At 56.1% G+C, this 24,381-nt stretch overlaps 12 protein-coding genes across 13 annotated transcripts; 6 read left to right on the top strand and 6 right to left on the bottom strand.

Moving 5' to 3' along the window:
• Positions 1-285: 285 nt before the first annotated feature.
• IUM83_17762 (E3 ubiquitin protein ligase RIE1) lies at positions 286-1,374 on the top strand (the record flags this gene model as incomplete). The annotated part of the gene is made up of 1 exon (XM_067942730.1): positions 286-1,374. One exon carries the CDS (start codon positions 286-288, stop codon positions 1,372-1,374), a length of 1,089 nt encoding a protein of 362 aa, XP_067780887.1.
• Positions 1,375-3,368: 1,994 nt separating this feature from the next.
• On the bottom strand, positions 3,369-3,623 carry IUM83_17761 (uncharacterized protein; the record flags this gene model as incomplete). Its single annotated transcript, XM_067942729.1, has 1 exon — positions 3,369-3,623. One exon carries the CDS (start codon positions 3,621-3,623, stop codon positions 3,369-3,371), a length of 255 nt encoding a protein of 84 aa, XP_067780899.1.
• A 366-nt stretch (positions 3,624-3,989) lies between these two features.
• Positions 3,990-4,412, bottom strand: IUM83_17760 (uncharacterized protein; the record flags this gene model as incomplete). The annotated part of the gene is made up of 1 exon (XM_067942728.1): positions 3,990-4,412. One exon carries the CDS (start codon positions 4,410-4,412, stop codon positions 3,990-3,992), a length of 423 nt encoding a protein of 140 aa, XP_067780883.1.
• Positions 4,413-5,366: 954 nt separating this feature from the next.
• Positions 5,367-5,723, top strand: IUM83_17759 (uncharacterized protein; the record flags this gene model as incomplete). The annotated part of the gene is made up of 1 exon (XM_067942727.1): positions 5,367-5,723. The coding sequence occupies one exon, from the start codon at positions 5,367-5,369 to the stop codon at positions 5,721-5,723; it is 357 nt and encodes a 118-aa protein (XP_067780856.1).
• Positions 5,724-6,089: 366 nt separating this feature from the next.
• On the top strand, positions 6,090-6,344 carry IUM83_17758 (uncharacterized protein; the record flags this gene model as incomplete). Its single annotated transcript, XM_067942726.1, has 1 exon — positions 6,090-6,344. The coding sequence occupies one exon, from the start codon at positions 6,090-6,092 to the stop codon at positions 6,342-6,344; it is 255 nt and encodes an 84-aa protein (XP_067780855.1).
• A 1,037-nt stretch (positions 6,345-7,381) lies between these two features.
• IUM83_17757 (uncharacterized protein) lies at positions 7,382-9,720 on the bottom strand (the record flags this gene model as incomplete). Of its 2 annotated transcripts, none has more annotated exons than XM_067942724.1 (4): positions 7,382-9,034; positions 9,121-9,207; positions 9,278-9,599; positions 9,668-9,720. In XM_067942724.1, 4 exons carry the CDS (start codon positions 9,718-9,720, stop codon positions 7,382-7,384), a joined length of 2,115 nt encoding a protein of 704 aa, XP_067780930.1. The 2 variants fall into 2 exon arrangements, with proteins under 2 accessions (XP_067780930.1, XP_067780929.1); XM_067942725.1 differs by having other exon boundaries at positions 9,308-9,599.
• Positions 9,721-10,677: 957 nt separating this feature from the next.
• On the top strand, positions 10,678-11,826 carry IUM83_17756 (Glyoxylate/hydroxypyruvate reductase A; the record flags this gene model as incomplete). The annotated part of the gene is made up of 1 exon (XM_067942723.1): positions 10,678-11,826. One exon carries the CDS (start codon positions 10,678-10,680, stop codon positions 11,824-11,826), a length of 1,149 nt encoding a protein of 382 aa, XP_067780861.1.
• A 190-nt stretch (positions 11,827-12,016) lies between these two features.
• IUM83_17755 (uncharacterized protein) lies at positions 12,017-12,364 on the bottom strand (the record flags this gene model as incomplete). Its single annotated transcript, XM_067942722.1, has 1 exon — positions 12,017-12,364. One exon carries the CDS (start codon positions 12,362-12,364, stop codon positions 12,017-12,019), a length of 348 nt encoding a protein of 115 aa, XP_067780863.1.
• A 3,367-nt stretch (positions 12,365-15,731) lies between these two features.
• Positions 15,732-16,683, bottom strand: IUM83_17754 (uncharacterized protein; the record flags this gene model as incomplete). The annotated part of the gene is made up of 4 exons (XM_067942721.1): positions 15,732-15,923; positions 16,004-16,099; positions 16,170-16,581; positions 16,646-16,683. The coding sequence occupies 4 exons, from the start codon at positions 16,681-16,683 to the stop codon at positions 15,732-15,734; spliced, it is 738 nt and encodes a 245-aa protein (XP_067780862.1).
• Positions 16,684-17,055: 372 nt separating this feature from the next.
• IUM83_17753 (PPR repeat protein) lies at positions 17,056-20,934 on the top strand (the record flags this gene model as incomplete). The annotated part of the gene is made up of 1 exon (XM_067942720.1): positions 17,056-20,934. The coding sequence occupies one exon, from the start codon at positions 17,056-17,058 to the stop codon at positions 20,932-20,934; it is 3,879 nt and encodes a 1,292-aa protein (XP_067780858.1).
• A 257-nt stretch (positions 20,935-21,191) lies between these two features.
• On the top strand, positions 21,192-22,340 carry IUM83_17752 (putative glyoxylate/hydroxypyruvate reductase A; the record flags this gene model as incomplete). The annotated part of the gene is made up of 1 exon (XM_067942719.1): positions 21,192-22,340. One exon carries the CDS (start codon positions 21,192-21,194, stop codon positions 22,338-22,340), a length of 1,149 nt encoding a protein of 382 aa, XP_067780857.1.
• A 144-nt stretch (positions 22,341-22,484) lies between these two features.
• Positions 22,485-23,639, bottom strand: IUM83_17751 (D-isomer specific 2-hydroxyacid dehydrogenase; the record flags this gene model as incomplete). The annotated part of the gene is made up of 1 exon (XM_067942718.1): positions 22,485-23,639. One exon carries the CDS (start codon positions 23,637-23,639, stop codon positions 22,485-22,487), a length of 1,155 nt encoding a protein of 384 aa, XP_067780860.1.
• Positions 23,640-24,381: the final 742 nt, after the last annotated feature.

Genomic DNA, 24,381 nt, shown 5'->3' with positions numbered 1-24,381 from the left:
CGCAGCGATGCCGGCGCGCCCGCGGCGATTTGCTGTGTTTGGCCAATTGGCCCCGCTCGCTATGGTAGCGCTGCTCGGACTCGCTTTCGCTGGCGCCGCCGCGCAGACTACTGTAGCTCGGCAAATGGCGAGCGGCCCGCAATGCGGACGCGTCCAACGGAGCGAAACGGCCCGAGGATTCAAATCCCGCGGGAAAAGGTGGGCGGCGCCGATTCGACGTGTCAAGCGCGACTTGGGGGCGTAATGGCGTTGCTGCTGGCCGCCGCCGCTGGCCAGCGGAGCTCCATGCTCGCCATGGAGACGCCTCTGCTGCGCTGCAACAGCCCGGCTCTGGGCCGTGGACCGCCGCCTTTCGCGGGGTTGCCGGGCGGTTGTGGCGCGCGGGTCTCTGGCCGTCAGGTGGTGTGGTGGGTGCTCCGCCTGGAGGTCCAGAGACTGTGGCAGGATTCGCCGCTGGCCTTTTCTTTTCTTTTCGAACGGGCCGCCGCTCTGCCGCTGCTCACTCTTCCGCCTCATTCGATCATTTGCCGTGGCGCCGACACTGCCCCGAGCCCCAGCGCAGCCATTTCCCCCTCGTTCTCTCTCGACGACAGCAGCAGCAGCAGCATGGACATCACCGTTCGCGTCGAGGTGCAGTACGTGGCCCCCGAGCACGCGCTGATCCGCGACGTGCTGCAGATGTTCCGCACGCCCGCCTGGGTGCGCTTCATGGTGCGCTACATCTCGCCGCACCTCAAGAACGCCGCGCCCGCCGACAAGTCCGTCATGGACAGCCTGTCCGCCTGGACGGTCGGCCAGACGCGCCCGGGGGCCAAGCGCACGTGCCAGTCCGGCGCCAAGCGCCCCATTTCCAGCGTCTCTTCCGCCTCTTCGGCCTGCGCCGACGACTGCGTCATCTGCCTGAGCGAGCTGCAGAGCGGCGGCGACGAGTTCGTGGCGCTGCCCTGCGGCCATCAGTTCCACCTGCCGTGCATCCGCTCGTGGCTCAAGCTGCGCAGCACGTGCCCGAGCTGCCGCTTCCAGTTCCGCAAGGCCTTCTCGGGCAGCTACGCCGTGCGCACGCTCAACTCGGCGCTGCTGCTCAAGCAGGAGCACCGGCCGCTGCCCAAGGAGGAGATCCTCAACACGTGCGTGGGCCGCGAGACCGTGCGCGCCGTCGTGAACGTCACGCTCAGCCAGATCGCCGCACACGCCAAGCAGAGCCAGTACCCGTGCGTGCTTAACGCGCTCATGATGCACTCGAACGGCGACAGCTTCTCGGAACCCGCCGTGGCTGACGCGGCGCTGGCCAAGAGCAGCGGCGACCAGGAGCGCGGCGGCGGCGGCGACGACGGCAGCAGCGAGCCGCGCGCCAAGCGACTGCGCGTGGCCTAGACGCGGGTACCGCAGACAGCAGCCCAGCATTGTAACTTGACTAGGAGACGTATGTAAATTATTCCGCTAACATCGACATCATTCGCACAGCCGAGATAGAGGCGTGCCCCCCACCTACTCCCATACACAGTCGGCTACAGTGCAATTAATCTTTCGACGTCATGGAGGGATTCCGCGCGGTCACCGCGCCCTGCCATGGAGCTCCCATAGAGGTCGCGCCAAGTTGACGTTCGGATATGTGACGTGCGCCGACTTGAAGTTTGTATTTCCATCGGAAAAAAGAACCTGGCACCAAATTTTAGCTCGGATTCCGGAAAGTGTCCGAATCGTTTACGAGTCGGCCGCGCTATGCTCGTATCAGTTAAAAATTGTATGGAGAGGAGGTTTACAGTAGCCCGGCCCTCACACGTCTCATGTCGTCGCGCTCAACGCGACGACCGCGTTTTGATATGATGCCTGGCGGCGATTACGCGTGTTGGAGGCCAGGGATTACAGCCTGGCGGCAACTGCAAGGTGCTAGCGATGGCCCGCAGGCGATTTGCCGGCCGATGGCGGACGTCGGCGGCGGCGGCACGACCAAACTTGGCTACACTGTTGGTTCGTCTGAAGGCAAGGGGCGGGGCGCGCGAATTCGAATTCGAACGCGGCGGTCCCCACTGCCACCGAGTCGCACCATATCGGGCCATTCGAGTCCAATGGCCGGCCGGCAGCCTGGATGCGACACCGGGCGCGCGCGCTCGCTTGCTTGTGGACTGAGCCGGATCCGTCTCCGCCGGCAAAGTCCCTCGGATGTGCGGGCCGCCTCGGGTTCCCTCCCTCCGCGCCTGATTTTCAGCCACCAGGGACACGCTGCCGGCTGGCGCTGGCGCCGTGTCGGTCGCGGCCGGCGGCGTGTTGTCCGTGTCCGCGTTGACTGCGCGCGCGCAGCGCTGCCCGGAGGGCTTGTCTCTATGCGCGGTCGTTCCCACCCCGACGCCGCCCCACCGGCCCACCGGCGGTCCAGAATCCGCAAGAGGGGGCGGGCCGTCGGAGACCGTGCCGTCGTCGCCACTGGATCAGTCCGTTCACGTTCACGGCACCCGCGGCGACGATGGTCACGGCCACTTAGTCGAGGCCAGCGCGGCGCAGGCGCGTCTGCTGGCGCGCAGGTCCCAAGAATGCAACCCGCGGCTACGGGGCAGGACACCTCGGCCTCGGCCGACCAACAGAGCAGAGCCCACCATCCGCTGCCAGTGCAGGCACTTGAAGCAAGCGCGCCCCGTCTCGGTGAGCCGCAGTCATCGCCGCGCCCGTTTCTCGCCCTGAGCTCGTCAATACGCGCTGAACACGCAAATCGGCGTCGCCGGCTCCGGGCCGGAGCTCAAGCTCTGGCGGCTGCGCGGCGCACTCGACACCGCTGACGAACGCACGAAAGCTCCGGCGGGCGCGCGGCAGCCAAGTGCTCGATGCGGCTGGATGGTCTTTGGGCCCAGCAGGCGCCGCCCGTCACCGGCAGCTGGAGGGTCAGGCTGCCTGACAGGCGCTCGAGGATCGAGCGCCATCGCGAGCGCCGCCGAGCCCACCTGTGCGACTCGCACAACGGCAGCAGTTCCTGCCTGCGCTTCCAGCAGTGTTAGACGTGTCAAGCGGACAAGTTGAAGTGACCGCCTGTGTGCGCTACTGTAGATGGCTGCACTCATCAGTTGGTATCCGTGGCGGTCACGTCCGGCAAGTACTGGCCAACAGCTTCGAGGTGAGGTTGCCACGCACGACATGGTATGTCCCCACCTTGTCCCTTTCCAAACAATGTGAGCACCTCGTCAATACGGTCTTTGCAAGTCCAACACTTGTCAGGTGGTAAGTTTTCCGCTGTACATGTACATGAAGACGCAAGCAGAATGTTCTCAATTACTGTAGCAACGTCATTATCCTCCGACGATACCAGCTAGGGGATTGGCTCGGAGTACATAACTTGTTGGAAAAACGACGTGAACAAAAGCGTCCACGCTGGTAAGTTACTTGTAAACACGCGGTTCCTTGTTGACTTGCCACAACATGAACGACTTGATGTTGTCGTTGAGCTCGTCCAGCGCCAGATTGGCCGGGAAGTCCTTCTCGGTCGTGAACCAGGCCTTGACGATGCCTGTGCAAGATCGCTCCGAGTAGAAGGCGATCTTGGACTTCCCCTCGAACCGCCCAGTCGTGGGCAGGTTCTTCCACGTGATGGACAACGGCTTCCCCACGTTATCGCTGTAGCAGGTCTGCCCCATGAACAACCGACGAATCTGCACCACATCGCCGGGAAGTTGGCGCCGTCCCAGAATGTCAGAATGCTGTCTTCTACGTCTGCGTCGATGCAGCGCCAACTCAGCATTGCTGCGAGCAAGACAACCACCGTGGCAAAGGAAATCCGCGGCGGCATCTCCACCTGAAGAACCGAGAAAAGTGAAAGTGACGAATTCATCGAGTGAACTTGCTGCTGGTGTCACGAGAGGATGATGATTCATAACAAGAAATTACCATTCATAGAACCTGGGTAGAAGCGTCATTTCCCCAACAAACGATGTTCTGCTGCGTGGTCACTTCAATTCTTTTGTGGGATCTTCGAACGAGGCGAAATCGATGCCGCCGGCCGTTTAGACGACGTCGCGGACGATGACGTCGGGCTCCAAGCTTGTTTGCACCAGCATGAAGGACTTGATGCTGTTGTCGATTCCGTCCGCCGTGAGGTCCCTCGGGAAGTCCTTCTCCGTCGTGAACCAGGTGACCACGGCGCCATGGCAGTCGTGATCCGTGAAGACCGCGATCTTCGCTTTGCCGTCGAAGCTTCCGGTCTGGATCTGGTTCTTCCACGTGATAGACGAAGGCTTGCCCACGTTATCGTTGTAGCAGTACTGCGGCTCCAGCGTCCGATGGAACTGGTATTTGTCGCCCTTGAAGTTCTTATCGCCGTAGAACGTGATGATCCCGTCGTACTGCGCGTGCGAGAACATGCTGGCAAAGACGGCGATGAGCGCAAAGATGATCAACATTGGGGGTAAGAACCTGGCGGTGCACATCGGCACACTAATTCTGCAAACGGCAAAGTCTCGTCGCGGTAAGTTTAAGAATGAGGACCAGGTCGCCAAGCCCGTTGGTATTTAGTTTGCTGGTGCGAACCACCCCGAACAATCATGCTAGTGCCAGTCTAGACCAAGCAAATCGCAATACAGCCAGCACAGGATCGCCTTCACCACCCCCATCTAGCGGTTAAAAATCGTAGATCTCTGTGTTCTTGCCAGTTTGCCTCATAGTGTACGACTTGATCTTGCTTGTTTTCGTTGATATGCCTTACAGCGACTTTTCATCCATCGAGTAGTTTTTTTTTCTCCTAGGGAACCAGTTGTAGTTGTGCTTTGGAATTCTTCGGAACTTCCGAATTAGAAGACAAGATTCTCTCAACGAATAGGCCTAAGTTGCCCCCAATGCGCGACGCGCATCACTACATGTACAGTCGAGTCGATAATACCGAAATTGATTGATATGTGCATTCCAAAGATCCACCATAACGAGTATTTTGTGATCGAAAGTTAGAGGGGTGCTACATGTAAAAGCAAAAGCTTGGGCATCGAAAATAATCGAGGAAGACAGACAGAAGTGCATTAAACCTGCATGTGAAACGCACGAACCCGCCTGAAAACCAAAGCTGAAGTTGCCTTCAGCTCCCACGATATCCAGACGGCAATTTTTACATTTGTTGGAGATCTACGATTTTTAACCGCTAGATGGGGGTGGTGAAGGCGATCCTGTGCTGGCTGTATTGCGATTTGCTTGGTCTAGACTGGCACTAGCATGATTGTTCGGGGTGGTTCGCACCAGCAAACTAAATACCAACGGGCTTGGCGACCTGGTCCTCATTCTTAAACTTACCGCGACGAGACTTTGCCGTTTGCAGAATTAGTGTGCCGATGTGCACCGCCAGGTTCTTACCCCCAATGTTGATCATCTTTGCGCTCATCGCCGTCTTTGCCAGCATGTTCTCGCACGCGCAGTACGACGGGATCATCACGTTCTACGGCGATAAGAACTTCAAGGGCGACAAATACCAGTTCCATCGGACGCTGGAGCCGCAGTACTGCTACAACGATAACGTGGGCAAGCCTTCGTCTATCACGTGGAAGAACCAGATCCAGACCGGAAGCTTCGACGGCAAAGCGAAGATCGCGGTCTTCACGGATCACGACTGCCATGGCGCCGTGGTCACCTGGTTCACGACGGAGAAGGACTTCCCGAGGGACCTCACGGCGGACGGAATCGACAACAGCATCAAGTCCTTCATGCTGGTGCAAACAAGCTTGGAGCCCGACGTCATCGTCCGCGACGTCGTCTAAACGGCCGGCGGCATCGATTTCGCCTCGTTCGAAGATCCCACAAAAGAATTGAAGTGACCACGCAGCAGAACATCGTTTGTTGGGGAAATGACGCTTCTACCCAGGTTCTATGAATGGTAATTTCTTGTTATGAATCATCATCCTCTCGTGACACCAGCAGCAAGTTCACTCGATGAATTCGTCACTTTCACTTTTCTCGGTTCTTCAGGTGGAGATGCCGCCGCGGATTTCCTTTGCCACGGTGGTTGTCTTGCTCGCAGCAATGCTGAGTTGGCGCTGCATCGACGCAGACGTAGAAGACAGCATTCTGACATTCTGGGACGGCGCCAACTTCCCGGCGATGTGGTGCAGATTCGTCGGTTGTTCATGGGGCAGACCTGCTACAGCGATAACGTGGGGAAGCCGTTGTCCATCACGTGGAAGAACCTGCCCACGATTGGGCGGTTCGAGGGGAAGTCCAAGATCGCCTTCTACTCGGAGCGATCTTGCACAGGCATCGTCAAGGCCTGGTTCACGACCGAGAAGGACTTCCCGGCCAATCTGGCGCTGGACGAGCTCAACGACAACATCAAGTCGTTCATGTTGTGGCAAGTCAACAAGGAACCGCGTGTTTACAAGTAACTTACCAGCGTGGACGCTTTTGTTCACGTCGTTTTTCCAACAAGTTATGTACTCCGAGTCAATCCCCTAGCTGGTTTCGTCGGTGGATAATGATGCAGCTAATTGAAAACAATCGATTATGGTGATCACAGGTGGCTGTCTATCTGTATTTAACATTAGTTTACCGATTCCTGAAAGTTTTTAAAGCCACTGGACAATCGACGGTTTCTGCCTGCTCTTGCCTCGTGTATTCCTTCAATCAGTTCCATATATTCGAAGCAATCGAGTTCTTGACGTAGTCGCAAACCGAACATCCGTTTTGCTATGTTACGGTTGCCTCGGTGAGCCACTGCTCGGAGCTGACGCATTACAGCCCCCCATATTTCTGCCGCTCCCTGATGCACAGGTATCTGCTCCTGCCAATGGTCAACTCTGTTGCGTATCATCTAGAGTGAAGTATTGACTCACCGTCTCCTGCTTTCAATTGAAAGCAATCTACAGCGCTACTAGTACTCTGTATCTTCATTGTCGGTACTTTTAAGTACTTTAGTGAAACACCTTGCTACCACACAAGCGATTTCGTGTGGAGTGATCGCATTGACGACATTGCTGTCGCAGTGAAGAGCGAAACTATACCTTCCGATGGCGCACTATTAGCTTATTTAAGAATTATCTAGGTAAAAGTCAGCACCCGTGGCAGCATTGAACACTATTCTTGTGAGGCACATGAATGTTTTTCGTTTTTGTCATTGAGGTGCATTGATGTCACTTAACGTCTTGGCTAACGACAAGAGGCACATGAATGGCCCTGAACGTGAAAATCGTGAGATTGTCTTAATTAAGCTCCCTCGATACGCAGACGCTTGCTCTTCTTGTACTGTATCTTCGTGCATGTTTCTTGACCACAATGTTCAACACGTTCAGCACTGCGGTGGCTACGAAATATGACGGCCATTGAACCGTAAACTAAAACGAACTGAATGCTGTAATACCGAGCTATGTAGATATGTAGTGCATATAAGAAAGGGCCAGTTGGAGATGACTTCGAGGGGAGGATTTCAGTGCCGGAGGAGACGTTGCTTTTCACTCGCAAGCTTCGCGAGAGCTTGCGTAGCATACCCTTGCGAGTCGTTGGTAGGTGAGACACACGTCGGCCAGCAACCACAAGTCACGCAAAAGTCCTGCTTCGGATGCGATAGCTCAAATCCACACCCGGGACAGAATACGTTCGGACTATCCGTTGATTCCTCCTGTCCGTGCGCTTCCACCTCCTTCTTGGCCTCGTTATATCTTCTACGGGGTACATTGGCCAGATCTCCATTGAATGCGCCCAAGAACGCCTGGAAGAAGTACAGGTGCTCTCGGCCGCGGATGTACACACCATGGTCTTGGAAGACAGCACGCTGCTGCTCGGCGAACTCTTCATCTGTCCAATGTGAATCAAAGTACCCGAGGCGCAGTCGCGTCGTGCCGGATCCGGTCTCGATGGGCTCCTTGGCACGCCACTGGGAAAAACTCTCAGGGAATGCCTGACGCAGAATGAGTTTTCCATGCACTCCTTGCTCGCCATCACGTGGAACTGGGGTACGTTCGCCGATCATATCGCTTTTGTTGAGCGTTTTGGAGAAGGCCACCACACGGGGGTCGAGGTATGGGCTGATGACGTCTATCCCAAGCTCTTTCGCCAATTTAGCCGTAGTGAACTGCATGGTGTCGGTGATTCGCTCGCGGTACTTGCTTAGAGCCTCCTCAGTCATGCCGTGATAGAAAGAGTAGCCGCAGAATACCTCGTCCGCAGCGTCACCAGTCACGAGATGCTTGACACCGCGCTCGGATGCCTCTCGCAGCGCTTCGTAGATGACCAACGAGTTGCGAAGTTCCATCGGGTCACACGTGCACAACAGACGCGCCACCTCAGAGGAATTATCCAGTAGAGCATCCAGAGTTACGCGGAACACATGATGCTGCTCAATTGACACGTTTTCAAGGCGCTTAAAGATGTTGGCGGCGAACACGGCGTCTTGGGCAGCGGGATCGGCCTGGACGGTCAGCGCGTGGCGGAAACGTAGGATTGGGCGTGCCTTCGCGCTTTTGTCGAGCGAGATGGTCATGTACTCGTCGTCGTTGCTTGCAGCGAAGTCTTGGTCACTCGCCTCGGATAGTACGGAGGTATCTAGCCCTGCGCTGAGCAAAATCGCATCGATACCTTCGGGGAAGCGATCGCGGGTCTCACACAGCACCTGCTGGAGCAAGCGGCGACACTCGACAATCTTCGCAGACGGCGGAGAGCGAACGTAATCCAGGCAGAGGTTCTCTCGACGAGCTCGCACAGTGCGCTGGAGAATGCGCACGTCCTTCGTGTAGTGATACAATGTCTGCTCGGACGAATACATTTCCGGGTGATTCGGAGATAGCGACAAGCGTGGCAATGCCCACGCCCGCCAAGCTTCTGGTGGAATGCGCCCATTTCTCGGCGTAGCTGCGCTTTGAGCAAATGCCTTTTCCATCTGAGCAGCAAGCAGGTTATGCAGCTTTTCGTCGTGCGAGCACTCGTCAGGTTGAGGCACGTGGCTCTCTTCTCCTCGAACCAACGGACCAACTTGGCCCTCCTTTGGTGCCTCTTCTCCATCTACGCCTTCAGCACCCAGCACCACTGCACATCGGAACGCCATCCACGGCCCCAACACCGGATGGAGACAGAGTTGCGACGGCTACCAGTAAAGTCGATCAGCCAGCACGAAAACAGGATCAGAACCGAATTACCGACCCGAACACAAAATCTCCAGAGGATGCGTACAGGGCAATGTGAGACAGCTCGAGCCGCCAGTGCCATCTTCTGCGCCAAGACCATCTTGCCCGGCTCCGTGTCCGCCACCCAGTACACCTATCCAACACACACACGAACTTCAGAGATGTCACCTCGCCAGATTTCTCGACTTTTTTTCCACAAAAACCTTTGCTTCTTCAAAAGCTTTGCAACTGACAGCCAGCTCCGCCAGGGACGAATTGACTGTCTGTTTCACGTATCGGTCCACTGGGTCGTCCAGTATTCGACCCTCGTTTTGCTGCATCTCCAGCTGCACAAAGTCTAGGAAAGGGCCCCACAGAGCTCTGGAGTTGCCCACCAGCACCAGCAAATGGGACGACTTGGGCCCATTTTGGTCACCGGGGATCGGCAGCTCGAACCGAGTCAGCGGGGACGCCGCCTCCGCGGAATGGGCTTCCAGGTAGCGGTTGTAGCTCTCCACGGACAAGGGGATCAACACGTCCAGGCCCCTGGCAATCGCAGCAACATGAGGACAATTGGGCTCTTGGGCGGCAAACCACACCGCAAACAAACGCACTTGGCCGCGAGCGCCGAGTGCAGCAGCGCACACACGCGCCTCTGCTCGAGCATGATCTTGAGGTGGCGCTGGAATCGGAAATAGACGGACGCGGTATCTTGTCGAGCGTTGCACGGTTGCAGATAAGAGAGCTTCGGGTGAATTGTGCGAGAAAGAAAGTTGCTTTAGGTGACCCCTTTACAGTTTGTAAGAAGTTGTCAGTACTGGCCAACCCAGCGGCACCACAGAGACAAGTCCTCGGATGCCTTAGACACAGCGTCGGAAGAAGTTGCCCACGTCTTCGTCACGATTGTTCGAGCAACGCAGGGCTCAGTATGCAATGGAGCCTTCGAAGGTGAGCTTTGTTTGGCTCAAGGCCCTTGAGGCCCGCCGAAGAGATGTGCGACGAAAAAATGGAGTCCATTACCGTATGTAGACGAGAAATACAATGTTCCTAAATCGGTGGCGAGCGAGCGCCACGCCATGCAAAGCAAATGCCGACAAGCAGAAACGCAGCGTGACAAAGCGAGCTGCGATGCCTCACGCGTCCTTCACGCGTGATTGCCACGAGCTCTGCCCCGCTTTGCCGCCGCGCTGGCGCACCGCGCCGCCAGCGAGCGAGCTCCGTTCCAAAGTGACACCGCCGACGTAGTTTCTGAAGTTTTGACTCGCTGCGTCGCATCGGTTTGATTGGTCGCGACGTGCCCCTTCTCGGACACCGCGACAAGGGCGATGTGAACTATATATCCTTCGAAAACAGATCGCATCGACATTCGACGGAATTCATTCTACAGCGAATATATATTCCGATGTGAATTACAGTTAACTTTATAAATTCAATATTGTGTATAAATAGTACTTAAAATTTCCCACAAATTGATCATCGCGCCAGTAAAACTACAACTTCAGATTTGAAGTGGATCCGCTTCGATACGTCACGACTTTCACGTGATAGATGATGCGTAGCGATCGAGGCGACATGGGAGTGCTCCCCAGCGTCTCATTCCACAATTCACTGCGTCTCGCCCAAGATGACCAGCAGCAAGCTCCAGATCCCCGTCGTCTCCATCATCCCCGGCATCGGCGACGCCGTGCGCCAGCAGCTCTCGGCGCCAACGGCCGCGTCGACCCCCGCGGGGAAGCTCTTCCAGTCGTCCCAGCTGGAGATCGTCGACCTACCCGTGCCCGTGGTGCGCCCTCCCAACGCCAGCAATAACCACCAGCCCAAGGGCGCGGTGGGTGCGCCCGCCCCGACCACGCCTGAGTGGAAGCTCGACCCCAAGCAGCAGCTGATCCTCGAGGACGCCGAGGTGCTCTTCATGGACGCCCACACGGCCGCACCGCTGCTGCTGGCGCCCAAGACAAACCTGCCCTTCGATCTGCAGCACCTGCTCAAGAAGGTGCAGTGGGTGCAGGGCACCTACGCTGGCGTGGACTCGTATCATCAATTCCCGGAGGCCCCGGCCGACCCGGGCTTCACCGTCTCACGTGCGGGCGGGATCATGCCCACGGCGTTGGCGCAGTTCGTGTTCGGCTACGTCATTGCCATCGAGCGCAAGCTGTTCGAGGCGAAGGAGTACCAGGAGAAGCGCGAGTTCGCTCGCTGGGAGTTGAAGTACCGCTCGTTCCGGCAGTTGACGGTCGGCATCCTCGGGCTCGGCGACGTTGGCCAGGAGATCGGGCGCACGTTTAAGGCTTCTGGGTTCCAGGTAATCGGGTTCAAGCGTCGTGTTAGTGATGAGGACAGGAAGGCCTTGGCCTCGAGTGCTGATCGCGTGTCGAATGACCTGAGTGAAGTGCTGGAGCAAAGCGACTACGTGGTGAATGTACTGCCCAGCACTGACGCGACTCGCTACCTGCTGACCGAGAACACGCTCGAGGTGTGCCGCAAGAAGCAACCTGTTTTCATCAACGTTGGTCGCGGCGATGTGATCTCGGAGGAGACTATCGTAAACGCGCTGGAAAAGGGGCTGCTGTCGAAGGCCGTGCTGGACGTGTTCGAGAAGGAGCCCCTGCCGAAGGACAGCGCGCTGTGGACCCACCCGAAGGTGATCGTGACGCCGCACATCGCTGGCACTGTATTCCCGGAGGACGTCGCGGACGTATTCGTCAAGAACCTCAATCGCCGCCTTGAGGGGAAGCCCGTGCTGTATCAAATGAACTGGTCGAGCGGCTACTAGGCTTCAAGCTCGGCATTGTGAGCGCACATGTCTTCTTTAGCTAATCTATATGAACTCTTTACACACAGCAAGCAACCGTACTAACTTTTGAGGAACATTGCATTTGAAATTACATGGATGCACAAAGCTGAATCGATGATCTGCTAAAGTGATCATCTCTCGCGAGTCAGGAGACCGAGCCGTGCTCGTCTTAAGCTTCTTCGAAACGCAGGCGACGGTTGCTCCTCCTAAAGAAACCAACAAAACGCTCAAAGTTCCTGAGAAGAGAATCAAACCCTACGGGAAGACGGACCGCTGCTCTCTCCTCCTCGCTCGTCCCGAGTTTTTTCTTCAGCTGCTTGAAATCGGACTTTTGGTACTGGTCGACGTCGCCGAGAGGAACCCGCATCTTGTCCGTGACTGCGCCATCTTGAACACGGTAGAGATCGGCGTAGAGTCCGTCTTTCTTAGTTGTGGTCTTGGACGCGGTCACAGCCAGGTTGTCACTGCTAGCGATCAGAACAACGGCGGCAGCCAGCAGGGTCCCCATCAAACGCATCTTGGAAAGTGTCCGGTAGGTATTATCCGTGCTGTGGAGTTCGAATTCGAAAGTGAAAACCGTGCGGAAGTACTACTGAAGGGTCTGTCCAGGAAACCGCGATATACAATCATCGATGTGCAAATTGCACTTGTCAGGAAAACGTCGTGTAAAACTTGTGGTTTCTATGCATTTCTTCGTGCACTGTGCACGAAGATTTCACCGAATGCAGTTATTTCAGGCATACAAAATGCTAGTGGTTTCACGAGAATGCAATCATTCACTAGAATTCATCGTGCAATTTGCACGATGGGACTCGATGCGTGATCAGCTCGAAAAAAGAAAGAAAATATACATTTTTCAGCGTAAGTTTTGGGTGCTCATCTCTCTAGCTAGTGTTTTCCACGACAAGTGATCTAATCTTCGTTCTCTGCCCCTACTAGACACAGACGAAAACGGAAGACGAGATTTGATCTGCTCATACAGAAGGCCAGCACAGTCGGTAGAGCTTTTAGCTCGGCGCAGCTCGGTGTTTGATAGTAAGCCTTCTATAACATGCATCAGTCGCTGGAGCTCAGCCAGTCGAACCTTTCCAACTCGGGTAGCCATGTCATGCTTTGACAGCATCCGTAGAGCAGGTGATCCAACACACCAATGCTGCCATATTAGCCGGAGGGTCCCGTTAGGAAGTACAAAATCTTCTGCAACTCGGTGAAAGCCACCACCCCATTGCTGTAGCTCGAGATCGTCGTGGAAACGACATCAACAGTCCTTCTATCCGGTTGTTCGCCAGCTAAATGGGTACAACTAAGTTGTGAACGAGCAAGAACCGCAGCAAAAGCTGATTCCAACGCCTCGATCGTCATTACTGAACCATGGACGTGCCGTTTAAGCGTATTCTCGAAGGAATTAGTCAGACCTTGTTTTAACGAATCAATTTCCGCTTTGTACTGTGCCAAGTTGACCATTATTCCCACATGTGGAGGAATTCCACTTGGAGTGATGGGATCATCGACTTGAAAATTGCGACAAACAACTCGTTGGCGAAGCCACTCAAAATGCGATCGATTGCATGGTGTAAATAAAGAGGTAGTGAACAGCAGGTGATTATGTGGCAAGTGTTCGCGTAAGAACACAAAGTGATACAGAATTGAAGCAAGACCGAACTGACACACCATTCGCCGATCTTCTTCAGAGCTGGTTACTGGGCTAAAAATGGGGTAATGTAGCAAAGTTTGGTGAATCAAAGGGCAGACCAGACACATAGCGCCCAACAATCATATCACCAGCAGCCTCAAATCTCACATACTTGTCCTGGACCCCAGGAAGAGTCCAGCCAGCGCGAAGGCATATTGACGCAGCGGACGGACCTGATGTTGAGCAACTGCTAGCGTATGTAGAAGCTCCTTTCCTCGCCGAATGAGTGCCAAAATCCTTCACTGTCATCCCTAACTTTGATAACACATTTTGCAATACGTCTTCACTTAGCACGCGTTTCAGTACCTTGAGAAATCGACTATATTGATTTCCACCCTTGAATAATTTTCCATCGCTGGCGAAGCCCAGAACAGCAAAATAAATCCCCAAGCCCAAAATCGGACAAATCTCTGGCATCGTCGGGTTGGCGTAAATATGGCGAGGATCCCGAGGACGACTACCGTCTTGGTCGTTCTTCATGTGTGCAAATTTTATGGTAACGGCATCTTCTTGCCACGAAACATGTGCATGTCGAATGGTTGCTGCATTCTTAGCGCGGCACATTAAATCCCAACAAATAAGTAAAAAAGAGTGACCAAAAACATCTTTCTTCTTGCTTGAGCGCAGCATAGCTTTGGCAATCTCTTTGTACATCGAATGAGAACGGCTCCTTACCCTCAGTAAGTCGCTCGTTGTTTCGCTGTGCAGTGCGGGCAACAGTGTGATGAAGTCCCTTGAAAAATCTTTTCATTTGGCGGTCAAAATCATGAGGACGTGAGTGCTCAGTCGTAGCGTACAGATACACTAAAGCCGAACGAACATTGCCAAACGTGGACTTCCTCCTATACCGCGCTGCTCCATCGAGGTTAAATAGCGCATGCAATCCTTAGTCGTTAGCACCTGCAGGTCGGGCTCAAAGGTTCACGTGTGAACCATTGAGATATGCTGTCATCATTGACGGACTCCAGTGCGAGAAATTGCCTTGTAAACAGGACTTCACGGTGATCACGATCTGTATTGGCATATAACCACCCCACAAGCTGTATCAATGCACGACAATACACGTATTTGGTGGACGCTGCGGTGGTGTTGCCGAGTACTTCATCAACTCGAGCGTCCAGGGCCTCCATGATGCTGTTGTGCGACTGTTCACTAGATTTGAAGTCTCAAAATATTTTCTAAAATAGACTGGGTGCACTTTGCACGACGAAATCCATTTATCTATACATCCGAAGGCACATAAGCTTACGGATGAAAGAATGTCTGGTAGTATTACAACACAACACTGCGCTTGAATGAAGTTTCTCTCAAGGGGTATTAATAACTGTAATAGCTAGACGGTTAAATGAGCATCCCGAAAGTTGCGTTGCAAAACAACGAAGTCCGTCTGCTAAGAAAGTGAACAGCTAAATATCGGGCTTATCTATTACAGTACATCCGCCTGCACTCAGACTATTCCTAGTCTTCGCCCTCTGGACAGCTGAACGAGCTGTCGTCGCGGGAACACCGGCAGGATGGGATCAGCTCACGGTTGATGCTACAACGATACACTCAAGCGTTCGGTACTGTACATTACATGTATCACGCTTAGCCTTTTCATCATTCCGGTTGGCGCAGACAACGTTGGACTCTGCGAGGATTTTATGATTAAGCTGGATGTAGGGTTATTGAACCTGTTGGGCTGTGGAATCTTTATTTGCGTAATCTCACATGCATCGTCGATTAATATGTGTAAACATGAGAGAGCATTTGGCCGCCTTCTGTATTTCACGACTTGCGCTGGTAAATTCGCAATCGCGGCTGGCGTTCAGATTTTGAGATCGCGATCGCCGATCTCTGCCTCGTGCTGCAGAGGAAGATCGAATCGTGGATTGCGTGGGATCCTCGTGGCCGCTGTAACACACCACATCATCGAAGCCCCCCCCCCAAGCTTGCACGCTTGTAAGCATTCGTATCGATGAAAATCAACAGTACACACAGCACATGTACTCAAGTCTTACTGGATTTCCAATGCCTGAGCACCACGTTGAAATAAACTTGCAGCCCCCCGAACGCTAGGTGCAGTATAGTAGAGTTCTCCAGTAGGATTGACAATCGCACCGCTATCCGGAAATATACACTTAAGCGCTGCACACGTTTGGCACGTTCACGATTATTAACCAAAATACAGCACTGCACCGTGCATTCAACATCATCTGTCGGCGTCTTCCGTCTCCAGGAACCCGTCGTTCATGAGTCTGTGGTGCCGCGCTTCCAAAATGCCCTCGAGCTGTACCAGTGCTTCGTACGAGTGCGACCGAACGAGCTCCGTCACACCGGCACCACCACTACTCGCCGAGTCGAGCTGAAGTCGAGCAACTTCCGACGCAGGCGCGGCCTGAACCTAAAAGCAGAAAGCAAATTACAATGCCTCAGCACCAACGGCAGCAAATACTGGCGGCATATCAACGAACAGCCTGCGACCTCTTCTCCCTGGCCCTCTGTCCCTCCGGCACCGGCGTAGCTCGCCCTCACCCGGACCTCCCTGTCCTCGCCGCTGACCAGCAGCTCCTGCTTTCTCTGCACACCACCACGCAGCCGTATCAGCCTCACCATTGCACGCCACAGCCGCCTGCCAGCAGACGCGCACATCTTCCAGCACGCGGATCAAGAAGTCCACCGTCTCCGCCGTCATGTCCCCCACCGCTCCGAACGCGCCGAGGTGGATGACCTCGCCGCCCTCCCCCTCCGCCTCCGTCTGCGTGGACTGCGTGGTCCGCGACTGCACCGCCGGCCTGGAAAGTCTCTGCACGGGCGTGCGCAGCGGCGTCGCAGCCGAAGCGCCAGGCGGTCGCTGGCTCAGAGCGAAGGACGGACTGGCGCGCACCGCTGACTGCAGGTTGCTGGGGCGCGAGCGCACGCGTGCGGCGCTGGGCGACGCCCACGTGGCGGCGGGCGCCTCCGGGCCGGGCGCGTAGCTGAGTGCGAGCTCTGCGCGGCTGCGCTGCGGCGACGGCGACGGCGACGGCGACGGCCGCAGCAGCGAACGCGCCGTCTCCATCCTACAGGCAACGCGGAAGGTAAGTAAGTAGCTATTGGCGACAGAGGAGAGAGAGAGCGACGCACCGCCCGTGGCGCTCGCGCGTCCAGGCCGGCGTCGCCATCGAGGAGGACCAAGTCAAGTTGCAGTGGTCTAGCGTTGTTAATTGAGGATGCCTCACGTTGCAATTTGAGGGTATTTGGAATCCGCACACCAATGTTGTGTACAAACACCAATGTTTTGTGTAAATACCAATTGGTGTATTGAACACCAATAGCGCACTATTGAGGCGGCTCAGCGGCGCAGCCAGTCAAAGTCTCATCTACGACGCGACTTGGGGCGTTCTCAGCCTCTCGTGCGGTCACTAGGTCTTGCGCAGCTTCTCGCCGCGGCCGGAGCTCTTTGCCCGCGTGATCGTCTCCGCCGCCGTCGCGCGCGTCGTTTGCAGCAGGTTGCACCCTCCAACTCCCTCTGTGGGCCTCGCAACCCCGTCGTGATGCTTCGTGCCCGCCGCCTCGTGACGCTCTGGAAGCACGCGCAGCCGCCCGCGGACGCCAGCCTGCAGCGCCTGAGCCTGCGCTTGGCCCGTGTGAACGCCGTGCCCCGCACCGGCACCGCCGCGTTCGCGCAGCAGCCCCAGCGCCGCTGGCTGGCCACTGAGAAGGAGCCGTTCGAGACGGACGAGGCCATGGCCCAGCTGCTGCAGGAGCTGGACGCCTTCCGCGAGACCGGCAAGTGGCGCCAGGCGCTCAAGCTGCTGGACCGTGTGGACAAGGACGCCGCGCTGCCGGCGCTGGACCCCGCCATGTACGAGCGCGCCATCGCCGCCTGCGCGCGCATGGGCAAGGTGGAGGTGCTGCCCGGCCTGCTCAACAACATGCTGGTGGACGACCTCACGCCCACGAGCGCCACCATGGACTTCATCATCCAGGCCTACCTGGCCAAGGAACACTGGGGGCTCATCGTGCAGCTGGCCTCCGAGGCCACCGCCCTGGGCGTGCAGCTGTCGCCCGCCGCCTTCCACGCCATCATGGAGGCCTGCGGACAGGTCAAGGACGCCGACAGCGCGCTCAACATCATGAAGCAGCTCGGCGCCGCCGGCATGCACATGACCACCGACTACTACGCAGCGGCCATTCGCGCGGCTGGCATGGCGCGCCGGCCGGACACGGCCATGGCACTGTTCGTGCAGATGGAGGAAAAGGACCAATTGCCGGACGACGGCCAGGCCTTCAGCCAGCTCATTCGGGCCCAAGTTCTCAACGGCCAGCTGGAGCAGGCGCTGCAGAGCTTCGCCACAGTCACGCAGCGCGGCCTGTCGCTGGATGAGCCCATCTACACGTGCACGATCGACTCCCTCGTCTCGAACGGCAAGCACTGGCAGGCGACGCGCCTCTTTGAGCAGATGCTGGAGGGCGGCGAGAAGCACCCCAGCGTCTTTTGTCTGGGTCGCGCCATGCTGGCCTACACAGGCGCGAACCGCAGCCAGCACGCCTGGGCGTGCTGGAACAAGATCGTTGCGATGAACGAGGCCAATCCGATCCCAACCAAGTACAACAAGATGCTGCAGGGCCTGACGCACGCCAAGGATACCCAGCTTGCGGTGGAGGTTTTCGACCACATCCAGAAGCTGTTTGAGCCTAGCCAGATTCACCAGGGAGCGTACACGACTGCCATTCGCGCGCACGGACGACTGGGCAACACCCAGAGAGCTGTCGATTTGTTTGATGAGTATGTGGAGAGCTGCAAGGACACCCGTAGGGAGTCTCAGTACGTCGGTATCTACCTCGCGCTCTTCAACGCACTCTCGCGAGACACCGTGCGCGATCCGGCGCTGAATACGCGTGACGCCAAGCGCGCGTGGCAAATCATGTCCACCAATGTGCCTGTTGTCCTGCCTCCTGCTTACGCTAGTCTTGCGGGCGTATTTGCTAGCACTGGTGAAATGGATACGCTTGAAGAACTGATTCAGCACGCTGAGAGAAGCTGGGGCGTCTCGGCTGAGGAGGTGCAACAGCAGCAACTGGAGATCGATGAAGACGGTGACGAACTGGAGGCGGTTGCTATTTACGAGGGCGATGAGGTGGAACTTGGCAGCAGCAATGATGTACTGCTGTTCAATGGCGTGATTAGCGGCCTGTGCAAGGCTCGTGATGACCAAACGGAAAATATCGAGGAGTACTTGGCGATGATGCGTTCTCGGGGACTTCCGATCACAGACTCGATCGTGCGCGCGACGACGGATGCGTGCGTCCGCTTTGAAAAATGGGCTCTGATGCGCAAGTTGATGAAGATGGTGGATATCGACGCGCTAAAGAATGCCGAGTTGTGTACTGGCGACACGGTGTCGAAACTACTTGAGGCAGGCCAGTGGGCTTTGGGCCGCGAATGGCTGATGTTCTCCCATCGCCATGGTTTGCACCCCCCTGTGCGCCGCAAAATGGAGCTTCTGCAAGAAATGTCCGAAAAGAAGAGCAAGGAATGGAGGATCGCGTATACACTGGCGACCGAGACGATGTCATTCCGTCGCCTAGTACAGAACAACGTGAACAGCGTCGCCAATGCTCAGGATGTGTGCATGAGTGCTGATCGAATGGACTTGGCCATTAAGTTGTTTGATTCGGTAGCGGGCCATTCATCACTACGGTACTTCCGCAACCACCAACGCCAATTAAACGTTGATCAAGACGCCACGCAGATCTTGCGGTCGAGCGTGAACCCGCTGGTGATTCCGCTTCGTATGTACAAGAATACTATTCTTTCGCTGTTGCGGCAGCCCAAACCTGGAAACGAAGATGTGGACGACAGCTGGCGTATGGCCAAGGCGGAACGAATCTGCAGACAAATGCTGCAAGTGCACGGAAAGAACCTGGATGGCGAGGCTCTGTCTATGGCTATCTCGATTAAGGCTACTGCGGGTGACCACGATGATGTTGGAGCACTTTACGAGTCCATGCGTGCTCTGGGACTGAAGCCCAACTCGTACGCACAAAATGCAGCAATCGTTGCGTTTTCGCGCCAGCGTCGCACGGAAGAAGTTCTCGCCATCCGTGACGAGCTGAAGGCCACCCTTGACGAGAACGGAGAGATCGTGCGTGTAGAGCCGAACGTGGCTAGATCCTTGATGTTGTCGCTTGCGTTAGCACACGAAAACGATGCTCTTCGCGATGCCGCGATGAATCTGCCCGGGTGCACCATGGACATGGCGTTGGACGCGTTGATGAGCACGAACCGGGCCACGGACGCCGTGGAACTTTTCAACGAAAACACGCCTGCTGACGTGTTCGAGTCGCTGCTCCACGAGCTCTGCCAATCGGGCAATCCTGTGCACGCTGCGGCGCTTTTGCTCAAGTATGGCCGGCTCCACGGCCTGAGCGAAGTGCGTCCCAACCGGGTTATCCGCGTCACCAACGCGCTCGTCGAGAAGGGAGACCTCATCGAGGCTGAGAAGTTGTTGCAGATGTACTTGGACGGGACCCACGGCGTGTCCCTGAAGCAGATGCCGTCGTACTTCCAGCAACACACGATGGAGATGCTGCTTTTCATCTACGGTGAATTTGGCCATTTCGAGGCGATGCGTGCACTTTTTGAGAAGGAGTTGCTGGCGTTCCCGCTTGAGGTCGCTCATTATGAGGCGGCTATGGAGTACTGCGCGCAGTCGCGTGAGGAGCTCACCGGCTCCGTGGCCAGCCTGAAGCTGTTCGAAATGCTTCGCACGCATGGATTCATTCGACCTAGCGGCTACACGTACCTGCTGACTCTGCAGAGCTGTCTGCGTCTGGAGAGGCTTGAGCCTGCGAACGCCACTGCGGTGAAGTCTACCGGCCAGATCATCCTCGGTGACGTGCAGGAGCATGGATTCCAGGCTGCTGTTGCCGAAGAGCTGGCGAAGCAAGTCGCGTCTGCACTAAAGCAAGTGGAGGGCAAGAACAAGAAGGTGATCCGTCGCATCGGCAAATCGGGCGACTTGGAGAGATCAGATGAGGCCGGCGTCATTAGCCCCGTGGAGCTAGCTCGTATTGCTCTCTTCTGCCACCGCCGCGGAATGCCGATCACAGCCGACCTAGCTGGCAAGCTGCTGAAGCTGCACCAGCACCTGCCAGTCATGATCTCGAACGAGCTGGCTTTCGTGAAGCGCTCGCTCGAGGAGGGATTGGGTGTCGTCTCCGCCCCGGGCTCGCGTGTCGGCAGCATTCCAACGCGCGTGACCAAGACGAAGAAGACTGCACCCAAGCCGAAGCGCGCCGCCCCTGCATTCGCTCTGAAGCCCTCATCGAGACGCCCGCGTAGCAAGAGCTACGAGGCAGCTGTACGCGCCGCCACTGACGCGCGGTGGGGTGCGGTGCTCGAGCCGCTCGCGACGGACAAGGAGTAGAGCACTAGAAGAACCCAGGTAGTCACTGCCTATATGTATTTACGCACCTAGACAGCTAGAAGGCCTAAGCAGCCTAATAAACCACTCGAACAAACTAAAACCCTAAAACTTCAACGTACGTGTACCAGTTGAAGTTGTTGTAGCCATCTCGCTCCCGTACTTAAGCGGACGCATGCAAAGCAGATGCATGTAAAGTATGAGGAAGTTCATTCAACAGCTCCCCACCGCACAATCGGAACACTGCAGTATCGGAGACCATGCCAGCACTTCGAGTCCCAATTGTGTCGTTCATCCGCGGGGTGGGCGACACCGTTCGAAAGGAGTTTGCGTCGTCCTCCTCACCCGCCGGAAAACTTTTCCGCTCCGGCGGACTGCAATTCGTGGATGTTCCGCTTCCGCAACTCCCAGGCAACAAGCAGAGCGCCGGGTACAATGAACACGCGAGCGAAGGCCCCCTTGAGTCTCGGTGGGACTTGACGGCCGAGCAGCACAAGATCGTGGAACAAGCCGAAGTCGTGGTCATGGATTCGCACAGCGGGGGCCCGGTATTTCTCGACCCGGAAACGAACTTGCCTGCTGACATGCGCCACATCCTGGGCAATGTGAAATGGGTGCAGGGCACCTACGCGGGCGTCGAAATGTACCTCAATTTGCTGCCGAAGGGGGAGAGCGGGCAGAATCCTGACCTGCTGCCCAAGTTCCAGTTGACGAGAGGTGGTGGAGTCATGCCGACCATCATGGCTCAGTACGTCTTCGGATACGTGACGCTGATCGAGCGCATGCTGCTGGAGGCCAAGGAGTTCCAGAGCAAGCGCGAGTTTGCACGCATGGAGCTGGTAAACTACCGTTCGGCCTCGTCGGTGACGGTGGGAATTCTCGGTTTGGGGGATATTGGCCAAGGTGTGGGCAAGATGCTGCGGGGTGCCGGGTACAACGTGCTGGGCTTCAAGCGCCACACGAACCCGACAGAAGCGGCCAATCTCGCGTTCTGCGCCGACCGTATTACCACGGACTTGGACGACGTTCTTGCCAAGAGCGACTATATCGTGAGCGTTCTCCCGAGCACGAAAGCTACTCGGTACTTGCTGAACGAGAAGAATTTGCAGCAGTGTCGAGAGCGTAACCCCGTGTTCATCAACATTGGCCGAGGCGATGTCATCTCGGAGAAAACGCTGGTTGATGCATTAGATGCTGGAATCTTGTCCCGCGCTGTGCTGGATGTGTTTGAACAAGAGCCGCTCCCGCGCGTCAGCGCTCTGTGGTCGCACCCGTCGGTGCATCTTACTCCACACGTGTCAGGCAAGGTGTTCCCGGAAAACGTCGGGCCGGTTTTGCTGACCAACTTTAACCACTACCTACGGGGCGAACCCTTGGAATTCGCGGTTGACTGGATGAAAGGATACTAGGCTTCTGTCTTGCGATTATGTTGCCTTAACTAACAAGATGCAGTAGGTCTTGGAACCCACGTGGGAGATCAGCGAAATACAGAGTTTGTTCTACATGTAGTGGGAACACAATTTTTTTCTTCGCGAGCAGCGATGCGTCTCGAATTAATATCCCGCAGTCCAATCGACCTTGTACAGCACGGGGTCTCCACGCAAATAGCGGTTGAAGTTGTCCACGAACATACTCGCCACGTCTTCCACGAACACATACCCAGACACGTGCGGGGTGAGGAGCACCGACGGATGCCCCCACAGAGCGCTTTCTTTCGGGAGCGGCTCCTCCTCGAACACGTCCAGCACAGCACGAGACCACACGCCGCTGTCGAGAGCATCGATGATAGTCTTTTCAGCGACCACATCTCCACGCCCAATGTTGATGAAAACTGGTTTGCGCTCTCGGCACAGCTCGAGATTCTTTTCGTTCAGCAAATAGCGCGTCGTGTTTGTGCTCGGCAGCACGTTCACCAGGTAGTCGCTCATGGACAGCACCTCTTCCAGATCGGGCGTCACGCGGTCGGCACAAGTTGCCAGCTCCATCTCCAGCTCAGGACCCACGTGGCGCTTAAAGCCCAGCACCTTATACCCGGCGCCACGCAGCATCTTGCCGACCCCCTGGCCGATATCCCCCAGTCCAAGAATCCCCACCGTCACCGTCTGCGCCGGTCGGAATTGGATCATCCGCTCCCGCGCGTACACGCGGTTGCTCTGGAAGTCGCGGGCCTCCAGCAGCATCCGCTCCAGCATGGTGACGTACCCGAAGACGTACTGCGCCATGATGCGGGGCAGGAACCCGCCGGCGCGCGTCAACATGAACTTGGGCAGCTGGTCCACGGGCAGCGCGTTCTGTCCATGCGGCAGGCGGTTTAGGTACTGCTCCACTCCGGCGTACGTGCCCTGCACCCACTCGACGTTGCGGAGGATGTCGCGCTTGTCCTCGGGCAGACTCTGCTCGGGCGTGAGGAGCAGCGGACCGCCCGAGTGCTGGTCGATGACCGCGATCTTGGCCTGCTCGATCACGCGCTGCTGCTCCGCTGTGATGTCCCAAGTGGGGGCGCCCGTGTCGTCCATCCGGTGGCCGTTGAGCGGGTCCTGCGTGTTGCCCACGAGCTTGGGCACGGGCACGTCCACGAGCTCCAGCCTTCCGGAGCGGAAAAGGTCCCCGGCCGGGGTCGACGAGGCCGCGAACTCCTTGCGCATGGCCGAGCCCATGCCATTGAGGAACGACACGACAGGGACACGCAGCTTCGACAGCGCCGGCATCGCTTCCAGTTGACACTTTGCGCTGGACACGTGGATATGAGACCAAAACATGATTACCGAAGTTAAGTACGAGGGGGCGATCTCAATCTTTTCTCAATTTTACCATATTGTATATTGTCGGAAATCTCGTGTAAAAGACAATCGAATTAGAGTTTTGTTCGCTTTATATGAGTGTTTTTAGCTTTTAAATTTGTGATGTCCAGTTATATACGAATTTTGATTGGTCAACTTTAAACGTGATTATCTCGAAAACTCCAAATGGTGGCTAACCATCTTTTTGTTCTCTGGATTTTATCCAGAGCGATTGAGGTGATACGAGTGCAAATCTCTATATAAACTGAATCATTTATGTTACGAACCTGTTAGATTTTATACCAACGTGGATAGTAAGTTATCAAGTTTCTTGAGTCTTTTAGGGATGACATTCGCGTGACAAGATGTTGCTTGTAGTCATTTAGCGCTAACTTTCGCGTAACATGAGGGCAGGGGGGGGGGGGGGGGGCTTAGAGAGGCTGTGTAGCTTAGAAGCAGAACTTACTTTATGATAACATCCAGAGCTTAGTTTGACGCGGTCTCTTCGGATGCTGTACCGGTGATGCCCACCCATCCTCTCATCTCAACAGCGTGTTTGGTTGGCGCTGTCATTCCCGTACAGTAAGCTTGAAAAACGTATAGTTTAACACGTCCTGGTCGCATCATTCAGGCACGATTGTAGCCATCCGAGACCCAGATCCCCTACACC

This window comes from Phytophthora cinnamomi (genome assembly GCF_018691715.1).
Source record: "Phytophthora cinnamomi strain GKB4 chromosome Unknown Contig123, whole genome shotgun sequence".
Taxonomy (NCBI): domain Eukaryota; phylum Oomycota; class Peronosporomycetes; order Peronosporales; family Peronosporaceae; genus Phytophthora; species Phytophthora cinnamomi.
The sequence above is the reverse complement of the archived record's forward strand: the minus strand, read 5'-3'. Positions and strand labels throughout refer to the sequence as shown.